The sequence below is a fragment of the Pezoporus flaviventris genome, unplaced genomic scaffold, assembly GCF_033815535.1.
Source record: "Pezoporus flaviventris isolate CSIRO_AGI_PZ_B2104156 unplaced genomic scaffold, CSIRO_AGI_Pfla_v1 ptg000078l, whole genome shotgun sequence".
Classification (NCBI taxonomy): Eukaryota; Metazoa; Chordata; class Aves; order Psittaciformes; family Psittacidae; genus Pezoporus; species Pezoporus flaviventris.
The window spans coordinates 1,984,908-2,003,080 of NW_026892626.1; the positions used below are offsets into that span (position 1 = coordinate 1,984,908).

The following is an 18,173-nucleotide window of genomic DNA, read 5'->3' on the forward strand; positions in this document are numbered from 1 at the left end:
ACTTATATTTGAAAATGTAGCATTGTTCACACATAACGGAAAGGTATAAATTTAAGTGCACCTTCAGGGTAAGGTGCGTCTGCACCTGGTATGCAAGGAACTCGCTCCACAGCGGTTCCTGTGGCAACATCGCACTAGGATGGGGCCGAGTGGAGATTCTGCGGCCAAGCTCTGTCATAACACAAGCAGAGATGGGAACTAGGTGCTACAAAAAACTGATAAGGATGGGTGAGATGCACACGTGCTACCCTGAGCCAGCAGTCTGTCATCTTTTGACAAAATGTTGTCCTTTGTATGAACTTTGCTTAATTTTAATACATTTTAATACAAAAACACATCTCCATCTCCAAAGCTACCCGCCTCCAAGGTGAGATCACCCCTCCTCAAGCATGCCCTTTGAATTCTTTTTGGTATATACCTTTATCAGTGAAGCGAGAGAATTTTACACCAATAAAGGTATGTATGACTAGAGTTGCTCATGCTCCACCTTGAAGGGGAAAAACAGTATAAAAATGGCCCAAGGAAGGGGGAATATCAGGGAAGACATCCTTGTGGACAAGTCGAGGAAGATTCCATCAGCAGATTACCCTTGACTCCTGGGACTGGTCGACAGGCTGGACCTTCCTCTCCCCCCACACAGGGATGCCTTTGGGTAAGACTTGCACTGTACCAAGTGATTCCCAGGAAAATTAGGAATCTCTATACAGAGTCACTTTCTACTTCTACATTTTGAAGCCAGGCTGTGTTATTCATAACTTTGTCGCGCGTTTGTACAATTCACAATCCTAGCATTTGCACGTGCTTTCTGCAGACGGTGTATTTATCACTGGCAATCCATAAGAACCTGTATCTGTTGCTTCAACAAACTGCACTGTTGAAGTAGCTAATCGTAATAGTTTTCTCACTGAACAGGACCAAATGCTTTTAAGTGTGGCCATGCTAGTTCCTGAGCACAATGAGGCTGAAGGTGCAGTGCGCTATTAGTGCATCCAGAATCGTGACAGTTCAATATAGCCAACACAACTGGACTGAAAGTGGTAAACTGGGCATCACCCAGAATCTAAGCCTCACCGCACCTAGCCGCTCCAATATCTGAGGACTAGCTGGAAGGCAAGGGGGGTTTATTTTCTGCCAAAAGAATTATCTATTCTCAACAACCAGTTGTTATTCTCTTAATGCAACAACCAGTTACACCAGGAAGAGCATTCTACTGCCTCTTAAGGTCCCTCTGCTTGTTAAGCTCTGAGAAGGCTGTTCTCTTCCTCACTGCAGAGAGGTGATGGAGCTAGAACCATCACAACCAAGCAATGTTCTTACTACCTACGTGCATTACTCCAGCATGCAATATTGGGAAACACACTAGTGGAGAGGAACTGAGGCAGGAGTGAGTTAGTATGACAACAGCTTGATACATTTTGCCTGTTAAAACCAGGAAAGCAAATTACTTTTCCCAGCTCACTATGAAGGAACCATGCACTGACAGTACCATGTCAGATGTGTGGTTTGGTGCTGCTAGAAAGAATATCCATGCAGAAAAAAGGAAATCCCAAAGAATAATTAAGAAAGAAGGAAAAAGATAGGAGGAAAATGTAGGAAAATAGACAAAAAAACAGATACAGACATTGAAAGAGAGAGGCCATGCAGAGCAAAGCAACAGAACCAAAGAACTCAGCAAGACAAATAGCCACTCAGGTTTATAGCCAGAAGGAGAGAAGCAATACAGAAGGGTGGTCACTCACCCAAGAAATACTTCAGGCAGGAGTACAAACAACTGCCAGCGAGAGCAGCAATACACAACTTGCCTTTCTGCTATGGTCACTCAAAGCCTTCTAACCAATTCCTCCCCACTAGCCTGACCCGCGCACAGCTCTGAGTTCTTGCCCTTCCTGCCTGCCTTTCCTCCCCCAGCTTTGTCCCTGTAGTTATTATCCTGCTCCTCAGGCTCTCCAATCCCTGTGCCAACCACCACCATCTCAACAGAGCTCCAGAACACACCAATACTGCTCCAGTGGTGGCGCCTGTGCTCACACACCACTGCTGTGGAGCTCTGCTCCCTCCCTGATCCAGCTGCCTCTTGTCACCCACTGTGGAACAATGGGGCGCTAGGGGCTGGTGGTTCCACTGCTCACACTCAGGCCACCTGCACTGCAACAGATACCACTACAGTGTGACAAATGGCACTGTGACCCTGAAGCAGACTGTCCAGCAGTGAGCACTCCCTCCCCTCCTTACCCAGCTTTGGGAAACTTGGATTTCTTGGATTTCTTTTCCTTGTCGTAAGAATCATCTTTCTTTTTCTTCTTCATTTTTTCACCTCCGTCTTTCAACTTCCGCTTCTAGAGAGGATTAAAACCAAGTCATGACTAAAGTGTCTCCTACAATGCTCCCTGCACCCCCCAGAGCCCAAGAACAGGAGACCAGCTCCTCCCACACTGGAACCCAAACCCCACACATGGTTAGTATGAGAGGGGGCTGCTGTCACCTCTACTCTCAGAATCAGGCAGCACCTCCAGAGTCTCATCCATACCAGACACCCCCCATTTTACTGTCAAATACAGGGACAGAAAAAGATTTCAAGGGCTCATCCCTATTTTGTCCACACCAATTCACAAACCTTGCCCTACTCTGAAAGTCCACACGCCATTCACACAGGAAATACAGCAAAAATTCAAGGCCAGGCTGGACAGGGCTTAGAGCAACCTGGTCTAGTGAAAGATGGCCCTGCCCATGTCAGGGGGTTGGAACTGGATGAGCTTTATGGTTCCATCAACCCCCAAACCAGTCTGGGATTCTATGAAACCCTCTGAGCATTAACAGAAGAAACAACTGAGAAAGGTGCCTTGCTGACCTTGGGACACTTCTTCTTCTTCTCTTTAACATAGTCATCTTCAGATTCAGATGCTTGGCGAAACTGCAGCGTTCCTGAGTTGATGTAAAACCCTCCATACTTTGTAGTAAGCGAAGCTGGAACAAGCTCATCGTACTGGAGATAAACCAGAACAATCCATTAGCACTGTAAGCAGCTGAGCTACAGAATGAACTGCAGGATTTGTGTTCCCCAAGAACAGACAGGCCGTGCACACACCTCGTAACTGGCATTCTGCTGCTGGGAGCCTCCCCCAGCATCTCCCCTTCCCTTGGGATCTCCTGTTCCCATGGGATATCCTGTTCCCAGCCCTGGCACACTCCTGGCTCACACCCCACAAAGGCTCCCCCCAGGTGCGAGCTCAGACCCAGCAGCACCTTTAACCACCCTCCCAACGCTCCCAGCCTCACCGCTTCAGAGTTATCGATGAAGGAGTCGGATTCATCATATCCGTACCCCATGTCAATCAAGTCCTGAATCCGGTCCTTCCTGCGTCTCTTGCCACCCTAAACAAGAACAGATTGACAGTGTTCAGCCCGTTTCCCAATTCCCATGGGAGAGCCCCAGCACAGGACACTGACACAGCTCCAGCACAGGAAAGGGAACACAATCTTTTGTGCTCCAAGCAGCAGGAGAATGAGACCAGCAGTAACTCCCATCATGCTGTAACCTCAAGATATGGTAAATCCAGGTTTAGGCCTTGTCATACAGAATAAAACCAGTGCAGCCAAATGAAACAAAACAGTGGGCTGCCCAACAGATTGATGCTGTGCCAACAGAGTTTAGGTTGAACTGGGTCTGTACCCCTTCCACACTTCTGCCAGTGCAGGGATGGAGTGTTCTTCCAGAACTGCTACATAGTACATACAAACATGGTACTAGACACATCAAACTATATACATCAAGCACATGAGAGTGACCCACAGGTCTGATTTGTATCACAAGACAATACAACTCACTATCCAAAGTGCCATTTATAAAGCAGAACATAGTTTTATTGCCACCTACAGAAGTAAAGGGAGGGGAAGAACAGAGAGGAAACAGGCAAGACAGATCTGCTTCTCTCAAGCTATGCAGCCAGTGCTGTCCTGACAGCAGAAGACCCACCACACAATGAACTTAGAGACTTGACAGACTGCACCATGCCACAGCCACCAGGCCTAGAAATTGTTTTTTGCCCAAGAAGATTAAATTTTATAAATTACAGTAAGTTATTTGCCACTACAAGCAAGAAGGTTGTTCAATTTCAGACTCATCTGATTGAAGAACGCAGCAGAACTATTTTTGGGGATCACGGGCCTGAGACAGAAAAAGAACAAGAAAAAAGCAGCTTCCAGGTGAGAACAGGACTGCCAGAGAACAAGAAGGTGAGAGCCAGTGGCCACGGAATGAATACTACAGGCTGAAAGGTGAACAGCAGTGGCCATTCTAAGGGATAACAGAAGGTAACAAAAACATACATATTTTTCTTCAAACTTCCTTGCCAGAGCCTCTACTTTATGCCTTTCCTTTTCGTCATCATTAAAGGGATCAGCCAGGTCTTTCTTCTAGAGAAAGAAAAGAGACAAAAGCATCAGAATCAACCCATCATGCTGCCACCAAAACCCCATGCAGTAAATCCATCACAACCAGAGCAACCAGGTGAAGTCCAGACACATCAACCTTCAGTACAGCATAGTTTTTAGTATTTCACTAACCACTTACAGAGTGGAATCAAGAGCATGCACCATCAGCGAGAGCTGTGTGGTGCAGCTGACACACTGGAGGAAAAGGAAGGGATCCAGAGAAACCTGGACAGGCTGGAGGGGTGATATCGTGCAAACCTCATGGAGATCAAAAGGCCAAGTGCAAGGTCCTGCGTTTGGATTGAGGCAATCCCCAGCGCAAACAAGACTCCCCAGGCTGGCAGACACTGAATGGAGGAGTCCTTCTCCTTTGAGGAGAAGGACTTGGGGGTGTTGGTCAATGAGCAGCTCCCCATGACCCGGCTTCAGTGAGTGCTTGAGCCCAGAACCCCCCCGTGTGCTGGGCTGCACTCCCAGAGCGTGAGCAGTATGAGAGGGAGGGGATTTTCCCCCTCTGCTGTGCTCTGGGGAGAACCCCCCTGCAGTCCTGATCCAGCTCTGGGGAAACAGCACAAGAGGGACGTGGAGCTGTTGGGGAGAGTCCAGAGGAGGCCAGGGGGATGCTGTGAGGGCTGGAGCAGCTCTGCTCTGGAGCCAGGCTGAGAGAGCTGGGCTGGTTCAGCCTGGAGAAGGCTCCAGGGAGACCTTAGAGCAGCTCCCAGTTCCTATAGGGGCTACAAGAAACCTGGAGAGGGGCTTTGGACAAGGGCCTGTAGGGACAGGACAAGGGGGAATGGCTTTAACCTGAGAGAGGGGAGACTGAGATGAGCTCTTAGGCAGAAGTTCTTCCCTGTGAGGGTGCTGAGGCGCTGGCACAGGGTGCCCAGAGAAGCTGTGGCTGCCCCATCCCTGTCAGTGCTCAAGTCCAGGTTGGACAGGGCTTGGAGAAACCTGGTCTGGTGGAAGGTGTCCCTGCCCGTGGCAGGGGGTTGGAACTGGATGATCTTAAGGTCCCTTCCAGTTCAGACCCATCTGTGACTCTGGGAGTGTCTCAAGGCTGTGGGTGCTCTCTCAGACTATTCTGCGCCCACCTCTGCTCTTCCCAACTCTCAAAAGAAAACACAAAACTAAGCAGCATGAACCATGAATTTACTGCTAAACAGTTCAGAAGAGAACTTGCAATCCCAAGTATAGCCCAAACAACTTTCACTTCACAGAAAACACCCACACATGCAGTATAGCAGGGTCCCCAAAAGGCACAACCAAATACTGTGGAAGCATCTCTCCTCATGGCTGCCAGCAAGCCAGGTACCAAAAATCACTGTTATTTCAAACAAAAGGAGCATTATGTCCCATGCTCCGCCAACAAAACATCCCCTTTTGGAACATGAAATTCCAGCCAAGGCAAAGGAGTGAGATAGTGGGGCCGGACAACAGAGCCCCTGCCTGCATGCCAGTTCTGCCTGCAGGATGCCTGACTCTCCACCTTCCACCTCAGGCATCTCCCAGCTTCAACACACACTCCAACAACAATGCTGAACAAGCCTTTCAAATCTTATAGTGATAGGACGAGGCGCTGAAACTGAAACAGGGGAAGTTCAGATTAGGTATAAGGAAAATATTCTTCCATGTGACGATGGTGATGCGCTGGCACAGGTTGCCCAGAGAAGCTGTGGCTGCCCCATCCCTGGCAATGTTCAAGGGCAGGTTGGACGGGGCTTGGAGTAACCTAGTCTAGTGGAAGGTGTCCCTGCCCATGACAGGGGTTTGGAACTGGATGATTGTAAGGTCTTTTCCAACCCAAACCATTCCATGATTCTATGATCTTCAGTTACAAGACAGGTCCCCACAGGCCACAAGGACGCTCACCTTGTCTCCCGAAGAACCACCTTTTATTTTCCCTCGACAGCTCTTCAGAAGATCCGGGTAGAAAAATTCAGGACAACGTTTGTGGTCTGGCTCAAAGAGGGTGAGTGTGATCCGAACGGCAGTGGCAGCCGGCTCCACGTCCTGGGGCTGCTCCGCATCATCCTTCCGAGACCTCTTCAGGAAGGTGCTGCTCAGTGGACCATGGAGAGTGGTGAACGAAACCCTGTGGGGCTCTGTCATGGCTATGGCCAACTCTTACCACTCCTCAGGGCATAGTTCCCATTGCACCAGAGGAGCTCTGCCCCAGCCGCACAAGTACAGATGTCACCGGCTGGTTACAGGTAACGGAGGACATCAGAAGTGGAACGAGCCATTTAATTCTCAAGTTTTCTTGGGAAACAACAGAGGCCCCGCTTGCCGCAACCGGTAGAGAGAAAGAGTCAGCGCTGGCCCCGGGGTAGCCCCCGCGGGGCTGTTCCTGCCCGCCCCAGCGCTCCGTTCCGAACGGCTGCGGGAGGAATCGACTGGCCCAGACGGGGATAATCCCCAGCCCCGTGAGCACGACCCCGGCCCCGCACCGCGGGGCGTTGCGCGGAGCCCGGGCACCGGCTGCGCCGCGGAGCCGGAGCCGAGGGGGAGCGGGCCGCGGAGCTGCAGAGGCACCCGGGCCCTGGTGCTGAGGGGAGACAGAAGCCGGCGTTCTAAGGGGGAGCGCGCCGCAGGGCTGCGGGGCCCGCCGTTGAGGGAAGGCGCTGGCCGGGCGGGGCAAGGGCCGGGGCGGGCCAGGCCCCACTCACCACTACCACCGCCGCCGGGCTCCCGGGGCCGACTCCGACCCCGCTCCCACGTCACGTGCGGGGGACGCCGCCGTCGCGCTAAAGCGCGCACCCAATCGCGGCCGGGGCCGAAGTCACGCCTCGGAAGAACGGCGTCCTGACGGCCGGCCCGGGCCACGTGAGGAGAGCGGGCCAATCCGCGCCGCCGGTGCCGCTCCGTCCCGGCAGCCCTCGCGAGGCGGCGGCGGGGCTTGTGGCGCTGCCGGGGTTGGGACCGTCCGTGGAGGCGCATCGGGGGGGATGCGGGGTCGCGGGCCGGCACCGGGGGCTGCTCCGGCGGTCTGAGAACGGCGCTCAGGGGAGTCCGGTAGAAATCGTTGACACGAGCGCTCCAGCCGCCGGGAAGCTGCGGCCACCTGCTGTGATTTAACCTAGGCGGTAGCTCAGCACCTGCAGCCGCTCGCTCACCGCCGGCGAGGTGGGAGGAGAATGGAAGAGCTTGAACCCCGAGGGTGGAGATACGAACAGTTAGTAACTAAAGCGCAATAGAATACTGCTAGTGATGTTCGGGCGACAACACAAGAGGAACGTGGAGCTGTTGGACCGAGTCCAGAGGAAGCCACGGAGATGCTGTGAGGGCTGGAGCGCTGTCACAAAACTGAGCGCTCAGGATCGCCAGAAGAATCACCATCAGAGATAGTAACAAAAGTAATTCTGATAGAAATCTGTAAATGTGGGATTCAGCAGAACTCAATGGCATGGCCCACTCTTGCACACAAAAGAGATTATGTCAGAATTGGCAGTGATTTATACAGAAATGAATTAAAATAATGTGTATAGAAGCTGAAAATACAAAGGACTGAGGGAGACCTCCCATGAAGTGACGAGGTTCAGACTAGACCCACTTCTATCCTGACCCAGCCTCAGTGTGGCCAGATCTAGTCCTGGTCTCAGGTGTGGAGAACAGGGATTACAAATGTCTTTGAGCAGCAGTTTGGATTGTTCAAATGAACACACGGTTTCTAACAACAGTTTGCTGTTGAAGCTCATGTACGTGCACTTACAATGGAGTATCTGACCTAACACAACACACTCAGATGGAGACAGATGGATATAGAGATGTGTAGACATATATTTACATAGCTATACTAGATTATATACATGTATTTCTCTTGGATGCAGTATACAGTGCAGTACTGATAATACACTCACATCAGCCCTTTCAGCACTCCTCACAGGCAAAGGTTGAGTGTCAGCAGCAGGAACACCCCAAGCAAATGATCCCCCTATTTCCTGAACTTGGAAAGCTTGGGGGATCTTAGAGGTATCCCACTCCGAGAGAGATCACTGGGTCCAGGAGAGCTCAAAGGGTGTCTCTTGGCACCACTGTTGACATGCTTTAAGAGTTGGCTTTAGTCAGTAAATTTTCCTCCTGGCCTCCGTTCTTTGTCAGGGAATGACTGACCATCCTAAAAGAACTCCTGATAGTTAACGGAGTATCTGACCTTCCTGATAGCTGTGTGGTGCTTCCTGCCTGTGTTAGGCAATTAAAGTTCCTGACAGGGCCAGGGAGCACCCAGCACCCAACTCCTTGCACTGTGCAAAGGCTGGGGCCCAAGCAGGAATCCCTGGGGAAGCAGAGGCATCCAGGAGAGGGGAGGGAGGTATGCACCACCACAGCCTGCCTCATGACTAAACTCACTCCATCTTTCTCACAGCATGGTGGTGTGGTGGCCTCTTGCCTCTGTGCTATGAACAGAGCAGTGCTGGATTCCAGTTACAAATTGAGGGACGTTTTTGGTGGGTTTATTCAATTGTTAAGATTTTGTTAGAGGAGATTAAGCAACATTAAACACGTGAGGAGGATTTTGCAGTAATGTCACTTGTCCAGCTCATCTCCATGTTCTAATGTACAGCAAAACCTTTAGCAACAACCCCACTGTAGCAGAAAGTAGTAAAATTAAGGTAAGATGTAACATTGGGTTTAAAGTCCCAGTTGCTGTTCATGACCTGAACATGAACATGACCACCTGAAGATAAACCTGGCCATGCTGTTCATCTGAACAGGGGTCTCCCACCACTGATGTTCTCTGTCCTTCTTCACTCTTTCTAGGACATGGTGTGCCCTTTCTGCATCGTGATACACTGTAACCAGTCTTGTGTCCCTTAGTTTGAACTTGCTTCAGCAGCTGATTCAGGTCATTACATTGCAACAGGTTCTTCGCCAACGTGAGATTCATTCCAATGGGTTACCAGAATCCTGATGGGGTGTAGCATGAGATTGAAGCAGCTGGAAAGATGGAACAGGACTTGGAAAATTAAAGTCTCATCCTGTGATTTCAGTAAAGTCCCACCTCCAGGTGGGTGTGTGAGTGCTTGGGTATTTCTACATCAGTGCCATCCAGAAACATGGAATCCCAGTTCCAGTATGTAAAAGTTCAGTGCCAGGTATCTCATCATTTCAAAATGATGACCATTTTGGTCAGTGTCAAGACAAACGTCTTGGGCCTTAATGATGTTACTGTTACAACTAAACCCCTGGTGTTTCCTAGCCTGGTTTCAGCTAGGACAGTTAATTCTCTCCCTAGTTGCTGGTGCAGTGCTTTGGTTTTAGTCTGAGACTAATGCTGAGAACACACCAACATCAACAGTTTGCCTTTTATCTCCACGTTGTTTGGCTCATACTTTCTGCTGTCATGAATAGAGTTTGGTTTAATCCTAGGGGAACAGTTGGGTCTGTGGTATATACTGAAGCATCACAGGTTGTCAGGATTGTCAGGACACAGGCTGTGATTTTCCTGTCCCTGTTTTATAAGTCAAATTCACTTGGTGTTACCAGCATTGGAATTCTCTTTCCACTTCAACTGCATTGTCCCAGATCACTTTGGAACTTCAGTGGCTGAGGTGCCTTCATAACCCTCTCTTATGATGGTAGCCACAGTTGAGTTTGGATGCAGCTAAAGCCAGAGCAATGTTATATTGGAAAATTCCAAATGCATCCACAGTTACCTGGTAGTGTTTTCCATTAATTCTTTCCCGTTCATGTCATATATCAGCTAATCAGCTACAGCTAATGCTGCAGTGCTGCTGCAGCAGCTGATAAGGAGCTGGGTCAGCTTTAGTGTCAGCCTAAAGCAAAGCATAGCAGTGGGCCAGCGGCCAGGAAGAAAATCAACTATCCCAGCCCAACTAGGAGAGCATCCACCCCTTATTCCATCCCAGTCGCATCATGCCAGGCCTCACACTTGTCACCAGCACCTTTCCTGTCTTTTGACAGAGGTACAGATACATACACAGAGAGATCTCTGTCCCCTGGGGCTCCATCTGTCACACCAGTCTCAGGCAGGGAGGATGATGGTATGTGGTGTTGAGTTGTTGGATGCTGAAGCTCATCCTGATCCTATCCCTCCTGTGCTTGTCCAGTTCTATCAAAGTCCATTTTTCCTGAATGTGGGGATCCAAAGGGAGTCAAGTTCAGATCCCCAAATCTGGAGCAGTGCAGATGGTACCACGAGGTATCCAGTGCAGTGAGGGGTTGCGTAGCCGTTGTAAAGCAACAATATCCAATGTTCTACAGCATTACACAGCTCAACTTACTGCCTACTCTCACCCCAAATCAAATCCCATTGAGGTGCACACTGGTTGGAGTAGCTGCAATGCTTGTAGCTGGGGTTGGAGTAGCTGTATTGCATGTAGCTGTGTTTGGAGTAGCTGCAGTGCCTGTGCTTTGCCATCACATCCAGACCTTCTCTCCCCCTCGAGGGCACTGACTGGTGCTGAACAGGTCGGTGGCAGGGCCTAGCCCAGCTTGTTGCTGTGGTTTGGCCTCTCTGAAATTCCCAGCAGACTTTTCCCAGTGTTTTACTGGTTATTCTGGATTCTGCACTTGTCCAGGGGTGAAGTTCCAAAGCTCTGGAGGTGCCTCTGGCCAGGTCCTTGCTCACACTCTCCACACACCTGCACTCACAACTGTCCAGCTTGGGAACATCTCCCGGTGCTGTTCTCAGAGATGTTTAACCTCAAGACCTGAGCCATGTGCAGCAATGTGCTGGTTCCCATCAAAAGGAGTAGGTTGTTTCAAAGGTACTCAAAAGATACTCAGTCTACAATTCTCGCATGCTGCTGTAAATAGCCTGGTGGGGAGAGGAAGGGGTGGAATATCCTCTCCAGAAGTTGGTCCTCTGAGCCCAAAGCACAGGGGTGACGCAATGCTGAATACGTAGCCCAGAGTAGTGTCACACCAGCAATTCTATCACATTACAAGCCATTACTAAACAGTAGAAGAACCACCTCAGCCCAGGCCCCTTGAAGGAGAAATGTCACTGCAGGAACATACACTGTGAGTAAGGTGGGACCTAACACAACTCTGGGACTCAGAGCAACAACTCCAAGAGCAAATCAACTGGCACTGAGCAGAGACTGTGAACCCACTGCAATGGCTGTTGTAATGGATTTGATTGGACACATCTGGTCAGACCTGCCATTAGCTCAATCCTTTGGCCCCACCATGATGCCAAAAAGGGGTCTGTGGTGGTTTAACCCAGGCAATTAACCCAGCCTCAGCACCAGCAGCTGCTCACTCACCCCTGGTGGGATGGGGAGGAGAATGGAAGAGTATAAACCCCATGGGTTACGATAAAAAAAGTTTAGTAACCAAAGTACAATAGAATACTACTACTAATGATATAATGATGATATATAAATAATAATGATAAGGGAAATAACAAGGGGAGAGAATATAAAGCCAAAAGGGGGAAAGCATCAATAAACCCAAGTGATGTACAATAAAATTGCCACTTCCTGCTCTTCATCTTTTTTCTTCCAAACATTCTTCTTCTAAAACTTCTCAAACATCTCCCTGTTCATCAGGAGCTTCAGTGTGCTGTTTCTTCTCCTTCCTGGCATTTAATGCCATAAAACTATAAAGTAGGGAGGAGGAAAGGGAACTGAATACAAGGTGAAGGGGCAGAGAGGAGCAGACCTTCATCCCAGCTCACTTCAGCCATGGTCACCAACCTCCTGGGAAGGCTCAGTCCCTTGACCAGTTACACCAAGAAGAACATTCTACTGCTTCTTAAGATGCTCTTAAGGTCCCTCTGCTTGTTGCCCTCTGAGGAGGCCAAGGGTGCAGACTGGGCATTAGGAAAAGGTTCTTCACCCAGGGGTGGTTGCTCACTGGAACAGGCTACCCAGAAAAGTTCTTATGGCACCAGGCCTGGCAGAGGTCAAGCAGCATCTGCATGATGCTCTTAGACACAGGGTTTACTTGTCGGTTGTCTTTCAAGGAGCAGGGAGTTGGACTCAATGCTCCTTACAAGGCCCTTCCAACTCCAGATATTCTATTGTCCTATGATTCTAAGGTCATACTGAGAGCTAAAGATCAGACTGAATTCCCAACACTTCACCTGGTACCAGATGTCCTAAATGACACAAAGCATCTTCATTCAGTTAGGTCCCTCTTTAGTAGCATCAGATCTTCATTTCCCAACTTCAAAGTTAAGGTTTCGGTTCTTTTTCTGGAATCCTCTCTGCTCTCTGGATGCATTTGTCTGAATGCACACTCCTCTCAGACTTCATATCCATTGCCCATGGAACAGTAACAAGTTAGGGGATGTTAAATGGAATTGCACTAAAGCAGATTCTGTTGGAGCAGAGAAAACTGTTCTCATGTACTGGAAACTGTGCCTTGAGGACACACAACCTTGCTGGTCACACACTTCTCTGACTTCCAACTCGACTTCATGACTGATTTGAGCCATGGCTTTCTTTTTAAGGTCTAGAGTGTAGCTGCCCTCCACAGAGCAATTGTCTCTCTATCCATGGCCCCTACCCTGAGGATCCAAATGGAAAGCCCTTCTCAGCTGTGCAATCTGAAAGTGAGGGGAAGCAGAAAGACTCATGCACTGGTGATGCCACAGGTTCATTACCAGCGCAATCATTCACAGCAGGGACAGGGCTCCCGCAGCACAAGACCCACCTTGATGTACAGGTACCTTCTCACTGCAAGACAGGTGATGGAGCTTGGACCATCACCACCAACCCATATTCTTATTTAGCTATGTGCATTATTCCAGCAAGAAAGGTTGGGAAATGCAAGTAATGCAGAAGAACTGAGGCAAAAGAGTGGGCAAGACAGCAACTGGAAGCTTTCTGCTGACTGAAACCAGGAGAGCAAATTCCATCTCCTGCTCCTCAGGCTCTCCAATCCCTGTGCCAACCATCAACGCCTTGCAGAGCTCCAGAACACACCAATACTGCTCCAGTGGTGGCGCTTGTGCTCACACACCATTGCTGTGGAGCTCTGCTCCCTCCCTGATCCAGCTGCCTCTTGTCACCCACTGTGGAACAATGGGGCGCTAGGGGCTGGTGGTTCCACTGCTCACACTCAGGCCACCTGCACTGCAACAGATACCACTGCAGTGTGACAAATGGCACTGTGACCCTGAAGCAGGCTGTCCAGCAGTGAGCACTCCCTCCCTCCTTACCCAGCTTTGGGAAACTTGCATTTCTTTACCTTGTTGCAAGATTCACCTTTCTTTTTCATTTGTTCCCCTCCATCTTCCCACATCCACTTCTAGAGAGGATTAAAACCAAGTCATGACTGAAGTGTCTCCTACAATGCTCCCTGCACCCCCAGAGCCCAGGAACAGGAGACCAGCTCCTTCCCCACTGGATACATGAACCCAAACCCCACACGGTCACTATGTGTGCCAGCACTATGGTCTTCAACACTGCTCAGCACACCTACCTTTTCCACAAGTGATAATCACATTGGGAAAAGGGAAGGGATGCCAAAGGCTCATGCTGTTTTCCCTTTTAGCCACCCTGCTTCAGCATCACGCAATCAGTGCTCTCTCCAGCAGATGCAAGAGAAGAACCCTCCCAAGATATTTTGGCATCTGTATCATCAGGGCCACAAGGATGATCAGGAGTCTGGAGCATCTCTCTTATGAGGAGAGATTGCGGGAGCTGGGCCTGCCTTGGCAGGGCGTTGGACTGGATGATCTCCAGAGGTCCCTTCCAATCCTAATGGTTCTGTGATAATGCCAAGTGACTTTCAGGGTGATGGGGGCTGCTGTCACCTCTACTCTGGGAACCAAGTCCCATCCACACTAGATATCCGTCCTTTTACTATCCAATAGGAGAACAGAACAGGATCTCAAGTGTTCATCATCCCAATAGGGATGATGTCCACACCAGTCCAAGTCTCCCTACTTGAATGTCAACATGCCGTTTGTGCAGCAAACCCTGCGACCTCTAACAGAGAACTGAGAAAGCTGCTTTGCTGACCTGGGGACACTTCTCTTTAACATAGTCATCTTCAGATTCAGACACTTGCTGAAATTCCAGTATTCCCATGTTGATGTAAAACCTCCCATACTTTGTATCAAGAGAAGCTGGAAGAAACTCATTGTACTGGAAATGAGAGAGAGCACTCTGTTGGTGCTGTTGAGCTTTGTTATTTCATTCTGAGGCTGAGCTGCTTGGAGAACAGAGTGGGATTTGTGCTCCCCAAGAACAGACAGGCTGTGCACACACCTTGTAACCAGCGTTCGCTTCCTGGGAGCTTCCCCCAGCAGCTCCTGTTCCCCTGGGATATCCTGTTCCCAGCCCTGGCACACTCCTGGCTCACACCCCACACAGGTTCCCCCCAGGTGCCAGTTCAGACCCAGCAGCACCTTTAACCACTCTCCCAATGCTCCCAGCCTCACTGCTTCAGAGTTATTAATGAAGGAGTCAGATTCATCATATCTGTACCCCATGTCAATCAAGTTCTGAAACCAGTCCTTCCTGCATCTCTTGCCACCCTAAACAAGAACAGATTGACAGTGTTCAGCCCGTTTTCCAGTTCCCATGGGAGAGCCCCGGCACAGGACACTGACACTGGCTCCAGCACAGGAAAAGGAACGTTATCTTTTGTGCTCTCATAAATAGCAGAACTAGATCAGCATTAACTGGCTGAGGTCTGAACAGCACTGCCCATTCTCAGGAGTAACATAAGGTAAAGAACAAAAACATATGTATTTTTCCACAAACTTCCTCACCAGATCCTCCACTTCTTGTCTTTCCTTTTCTTTGATATTAAAGGGATCAGGCAGGTCTTTCTTTTGTAGAAATGAGAGACAAAAGCATGAGAATCAATCCCGTCATGCTGCCACCACAACCCTATGCATTAAACCCATCACAACCAGAGCATCCAGGTGGAACCTCCGACACATCAACCTTCAGTACAGTGTTCTGAGAGTCTCTAGGTTATGGGTGCTCTCTCAGACTATTCTATACTTGTCTCTCCTTCTCCTGACTCTCAACAGATAATACAAAAGCAAGCAGCAAGAACCATCAATCGACTGCTAAACAGTTCTTAAGAGTAACAGCAGAAATGAGCAGAGTAGTCAACTTTTCCTTCCAGAGAAGAACATCCATAGTACAGTTAAGGTGGCTACAGATGTTTGCATGTTGTCTTATCCTGAGAAATGCCTTTCAACAGGCAAACAGCCTTGTCAGGCGGCTTGTCACAGCACCACGTTGGCCAGCTGGAAGGAGATGCCAAGCACTAAGGTGGAAATATCCACATGCAGCAGACCAGGGTCCCCAAAAAGACAGAGCCACGTCCTGGGGAAGCATCCCTCCTGTGGATGCTGTCGTGGTTTAAGCCCAGTTGGCAGCTAAGTACCAGGCAGCCACTTGGTCCCTGCCTGCCTCTCCTGATGGGATGGGGAGGAGAATTGGGGAAAATAAGGAAAACCTATCGGTTGAGATAAGAACAACTAATAATTGATATAAAATATGATAGTAACGTTTAAATATTTGTAATGGAAAGGGACACAACAAAAAGAGTGGAAGAAAATCCAAGAAAACCTCAGTGATGCATCTCCTGGCTTCCAAATGCACTCCAGCAGCAAAGAGCCCACTCACCTTGTCTCCCGAAGGATCGACTTCTCTTCCCTGTTGACAGCTCTCCACCAGATCCGGGTAGTAGAACTCGGGATACCTCTGGTCATCGGACTGGAAGAGCGGCACACTGATGCGCACGGTTGCCTCGGCGGGGCGGGAGCTCTGCGGCTGGTCCCCGCCCTCGGTCCCGCTAGGCCTGAAGCTGCTACTCTGTGCGGTGGGCAGGGTGGTGAACGCGATCCTGCGGCGCTTGGGCATGGCCGCAGCGGGACAGTGTCAACGGCCGGCTGTGGATAACGGAGCACGTCGGAGTGGGAAAAGTCTGGTAAAGCTGAAGTTCTCTCGAGAAGTGCCGGGCGCTACGCTCGCTGCAAGTGGTAAAGACAGAGTCAGCGCTGGCCCTGGCGCTCCCGCCGTGCTGCCCGCTCCGGGGCTCCGGCTACGCCTCGCGCTGCTCCGTTACCAACGGCTGCGGGAGGAACCGCCGGACCCTGCCGGCGACACGGCCCCGGGCCCCGCTCTGGCCGCAACTCTCCCGGACACCCCCGGCCCTGCACGGCGCATCCCTACTGCTCCCCCGGCCCGAAAGGGAAGGGGAAAGGAGAGGGGAAAGGAGAGGGGAAAGGAGAGGGGAAAGGAGAGGGGAAAGGAGAGGGGAAAGGAGAGGGGAAAGGAGAGGGGAAAGGAGAGGGGAAAGGAGAGGGGAAAGGAGAGGGGAAAGGAGAGGGGAAAGGAGAGGGGAAAGGAGAGGGGAAAGGAGAGGGGAAAGGAGAGGGGAAAGGAGAGGGGAAAGGAGAGGGGAAAGGAGAGGGGAAAGGAGAGGGGAAAGGAGAGGGGAAAGGAGAGGGGAAAGGAGAGGGGAGAGGGGAAAGGAGAGGGGAAAGGAGAGGGGAAAGGAGAGGGGAAAGGAGAGGGGAAAGGAGAGGGGAAAGGAGAGGGGAAAGGAGAGGGGAAAGGAGAGGGGAAAGGAGAGGGGAAAGGAGAGGGGAAAGGAGAGGGGAAAGGAGAGGGGAAAGGAGAGGGGAAAGGAGAGGGGAAAGGAGAGGGGAAAGGAGAGGGGAAAGGAGAGGGGAAAGGAGAGGGGAAAGGAGAGGGGAAAGGAGAGGGGAAAGGAGAGGGGAAAGGAGAGGGGAAAGGAGAGGGGAAAGGAGAGGGGAAAGGAGAGGGGAAAGGAGAGGAGCCGGTACCGAGGGGACCGAGGGTACCGCTGCCGCTCATGCCCTCACCGCCACCAACCGCCGCCGGGGGGCGCTGCGCTCGCGCTGAAGCCGATCGTTGCCGGCCACGCCCAACGTGACGAGCGTGGGCCAATCCACGGGCAGGAGCCTCCCTCGCACCTGAGGCAGCCTCGTGCAGCGGCGGGCAAGGTGGCGGCTGCGGCTGGTGCCGGGACAGAGAGGCCGCGGGGACGCGGCGGGACCCGGGCCGGTGCGAGAACAACGGCGGGGCGGGCTAGGGAGCGCCAGGAGCTGCCGCCTGCAGGAGGCCCGGGGGCAGCAGAGCTCTGGCTGTGGCCGATGGGCAGCTGTGGGAAGCCCTCAGTTCCCTCAGCGCGGGCTTCTGAGTCAATGCCGGCACCACCGTCCTCAGCACCACCACCTTCGGGGCCAGCCCGGAGCAGGGTTTGGGTTGAGCTCACTCTGCCCTCAGAGAACTCTGCTCATTCAGCAGATACAGAGCTGGAGATAGAGACAGAGATGGGCTTGTAGGGCACAGGCAGAACATCCCCCCCTCACGCAGGCGAGCCTGCCCCTGTTCCACAGCAGGATGCCACATCGCATGCAAGGCTGTGCCGGACCTGGGACACAGATGGGAGCACTGAGGTGTTCCAGGAGACTCACAGCAGGGTCAAGGTGTTCTCCAAGTGATTACAAATGGGGTCTCCAGAAACCCTTCCACAGGAAAACTCCGTCAGAGACCTCAGGATCCCCCAGTGTTGCACAGCCTGCACTGCACACAGGAGAGGACTGAACAGTGCTGGTCCTTCCTGAGCCCCAGCTGTACAAACCCTTCCCTGCCTCCCTGTCACTCCCTGAGTGCTGTGCTGTGCACGGTGCTGCTGCTTCACTCGTGTGTGGTGGGTGCCATGGAGGGACGAGACCAGGTCCATGCAGCCAGCAATGGGGCCCACCAGGAACAAGAGTGGACCAGAAGGAGCTGCTCCAGCACCCACAGAGAGAGAAACTGTGTTTAACAGCATCT

The 18,173-nt window shown here is 51.2% G+C and overlaps 1 protein-coding gene and 1 long non-coding RNA gene across 10 annotated transcripts in view; both read right to left on the bottom strand.

Moving 5' to 3' along the window:
• Nucleotides 1-16,514, bottom strand: part of UBN1 (ubinuclein 1) — a 36,231-nt gene extending 19,717 nt beyond the window's left edge. For 6 of the 9 annotated variants that reach the window (XM_061473679.1, XM_061473678.1, XM_061473676.1 and 3 more), the window contains exons 1-6: nt 7,094-7,200; nt 6,301-6,713; nt 4,327-4,413; nt 3,277-3,372; nt 2,849-2,983; nt 2,233-2,336 (exon numbers count right to left, since the gene is read on the bottom strand). In XM_061473679.1, coding sequence (XP_061329663.1) covers nt 2,233-2,336; nt 2,849-2,983; nt 3,277-3,372; nt 4,327-4,413; nt 6,301-6,540 — 662 coding nt within the window. In that variant the 5' untranslated portion in view covers nt 6,541-6,713; nt 7,094-7,200. Of the gene's footprint in view, nt 1-2,232; nt 2,337-2,848; nt 2,984-3,276; nt 3,373-4,326; nt 4,414-6,300; nt 6,866-7,093; nt 7,201-15,121; nt 15,298-15,992 lie in introns of those variants that run through there. The other 3 variants (XM_061473675.1, XM_061473672.1, XM_061473680.1) reach the window with 3 other exon arrangements.
• Nucleotides 11,497-14,048, bottom strand: LOC133279718 (uncharacterized). The gene is made up of 2 exons (XR_009746958.1): nt 13,562-14,048; nt 11,497-11,995 (listed from the first exon to the last, which is right to left on the bottom strand). It is a non-coding gene; the product is annotated as an uncharacterized LOC133279718 (long non-coding RNA).
• Nucleotides 16,515-18,173: the final 1,659 nt, after the last annotated feature.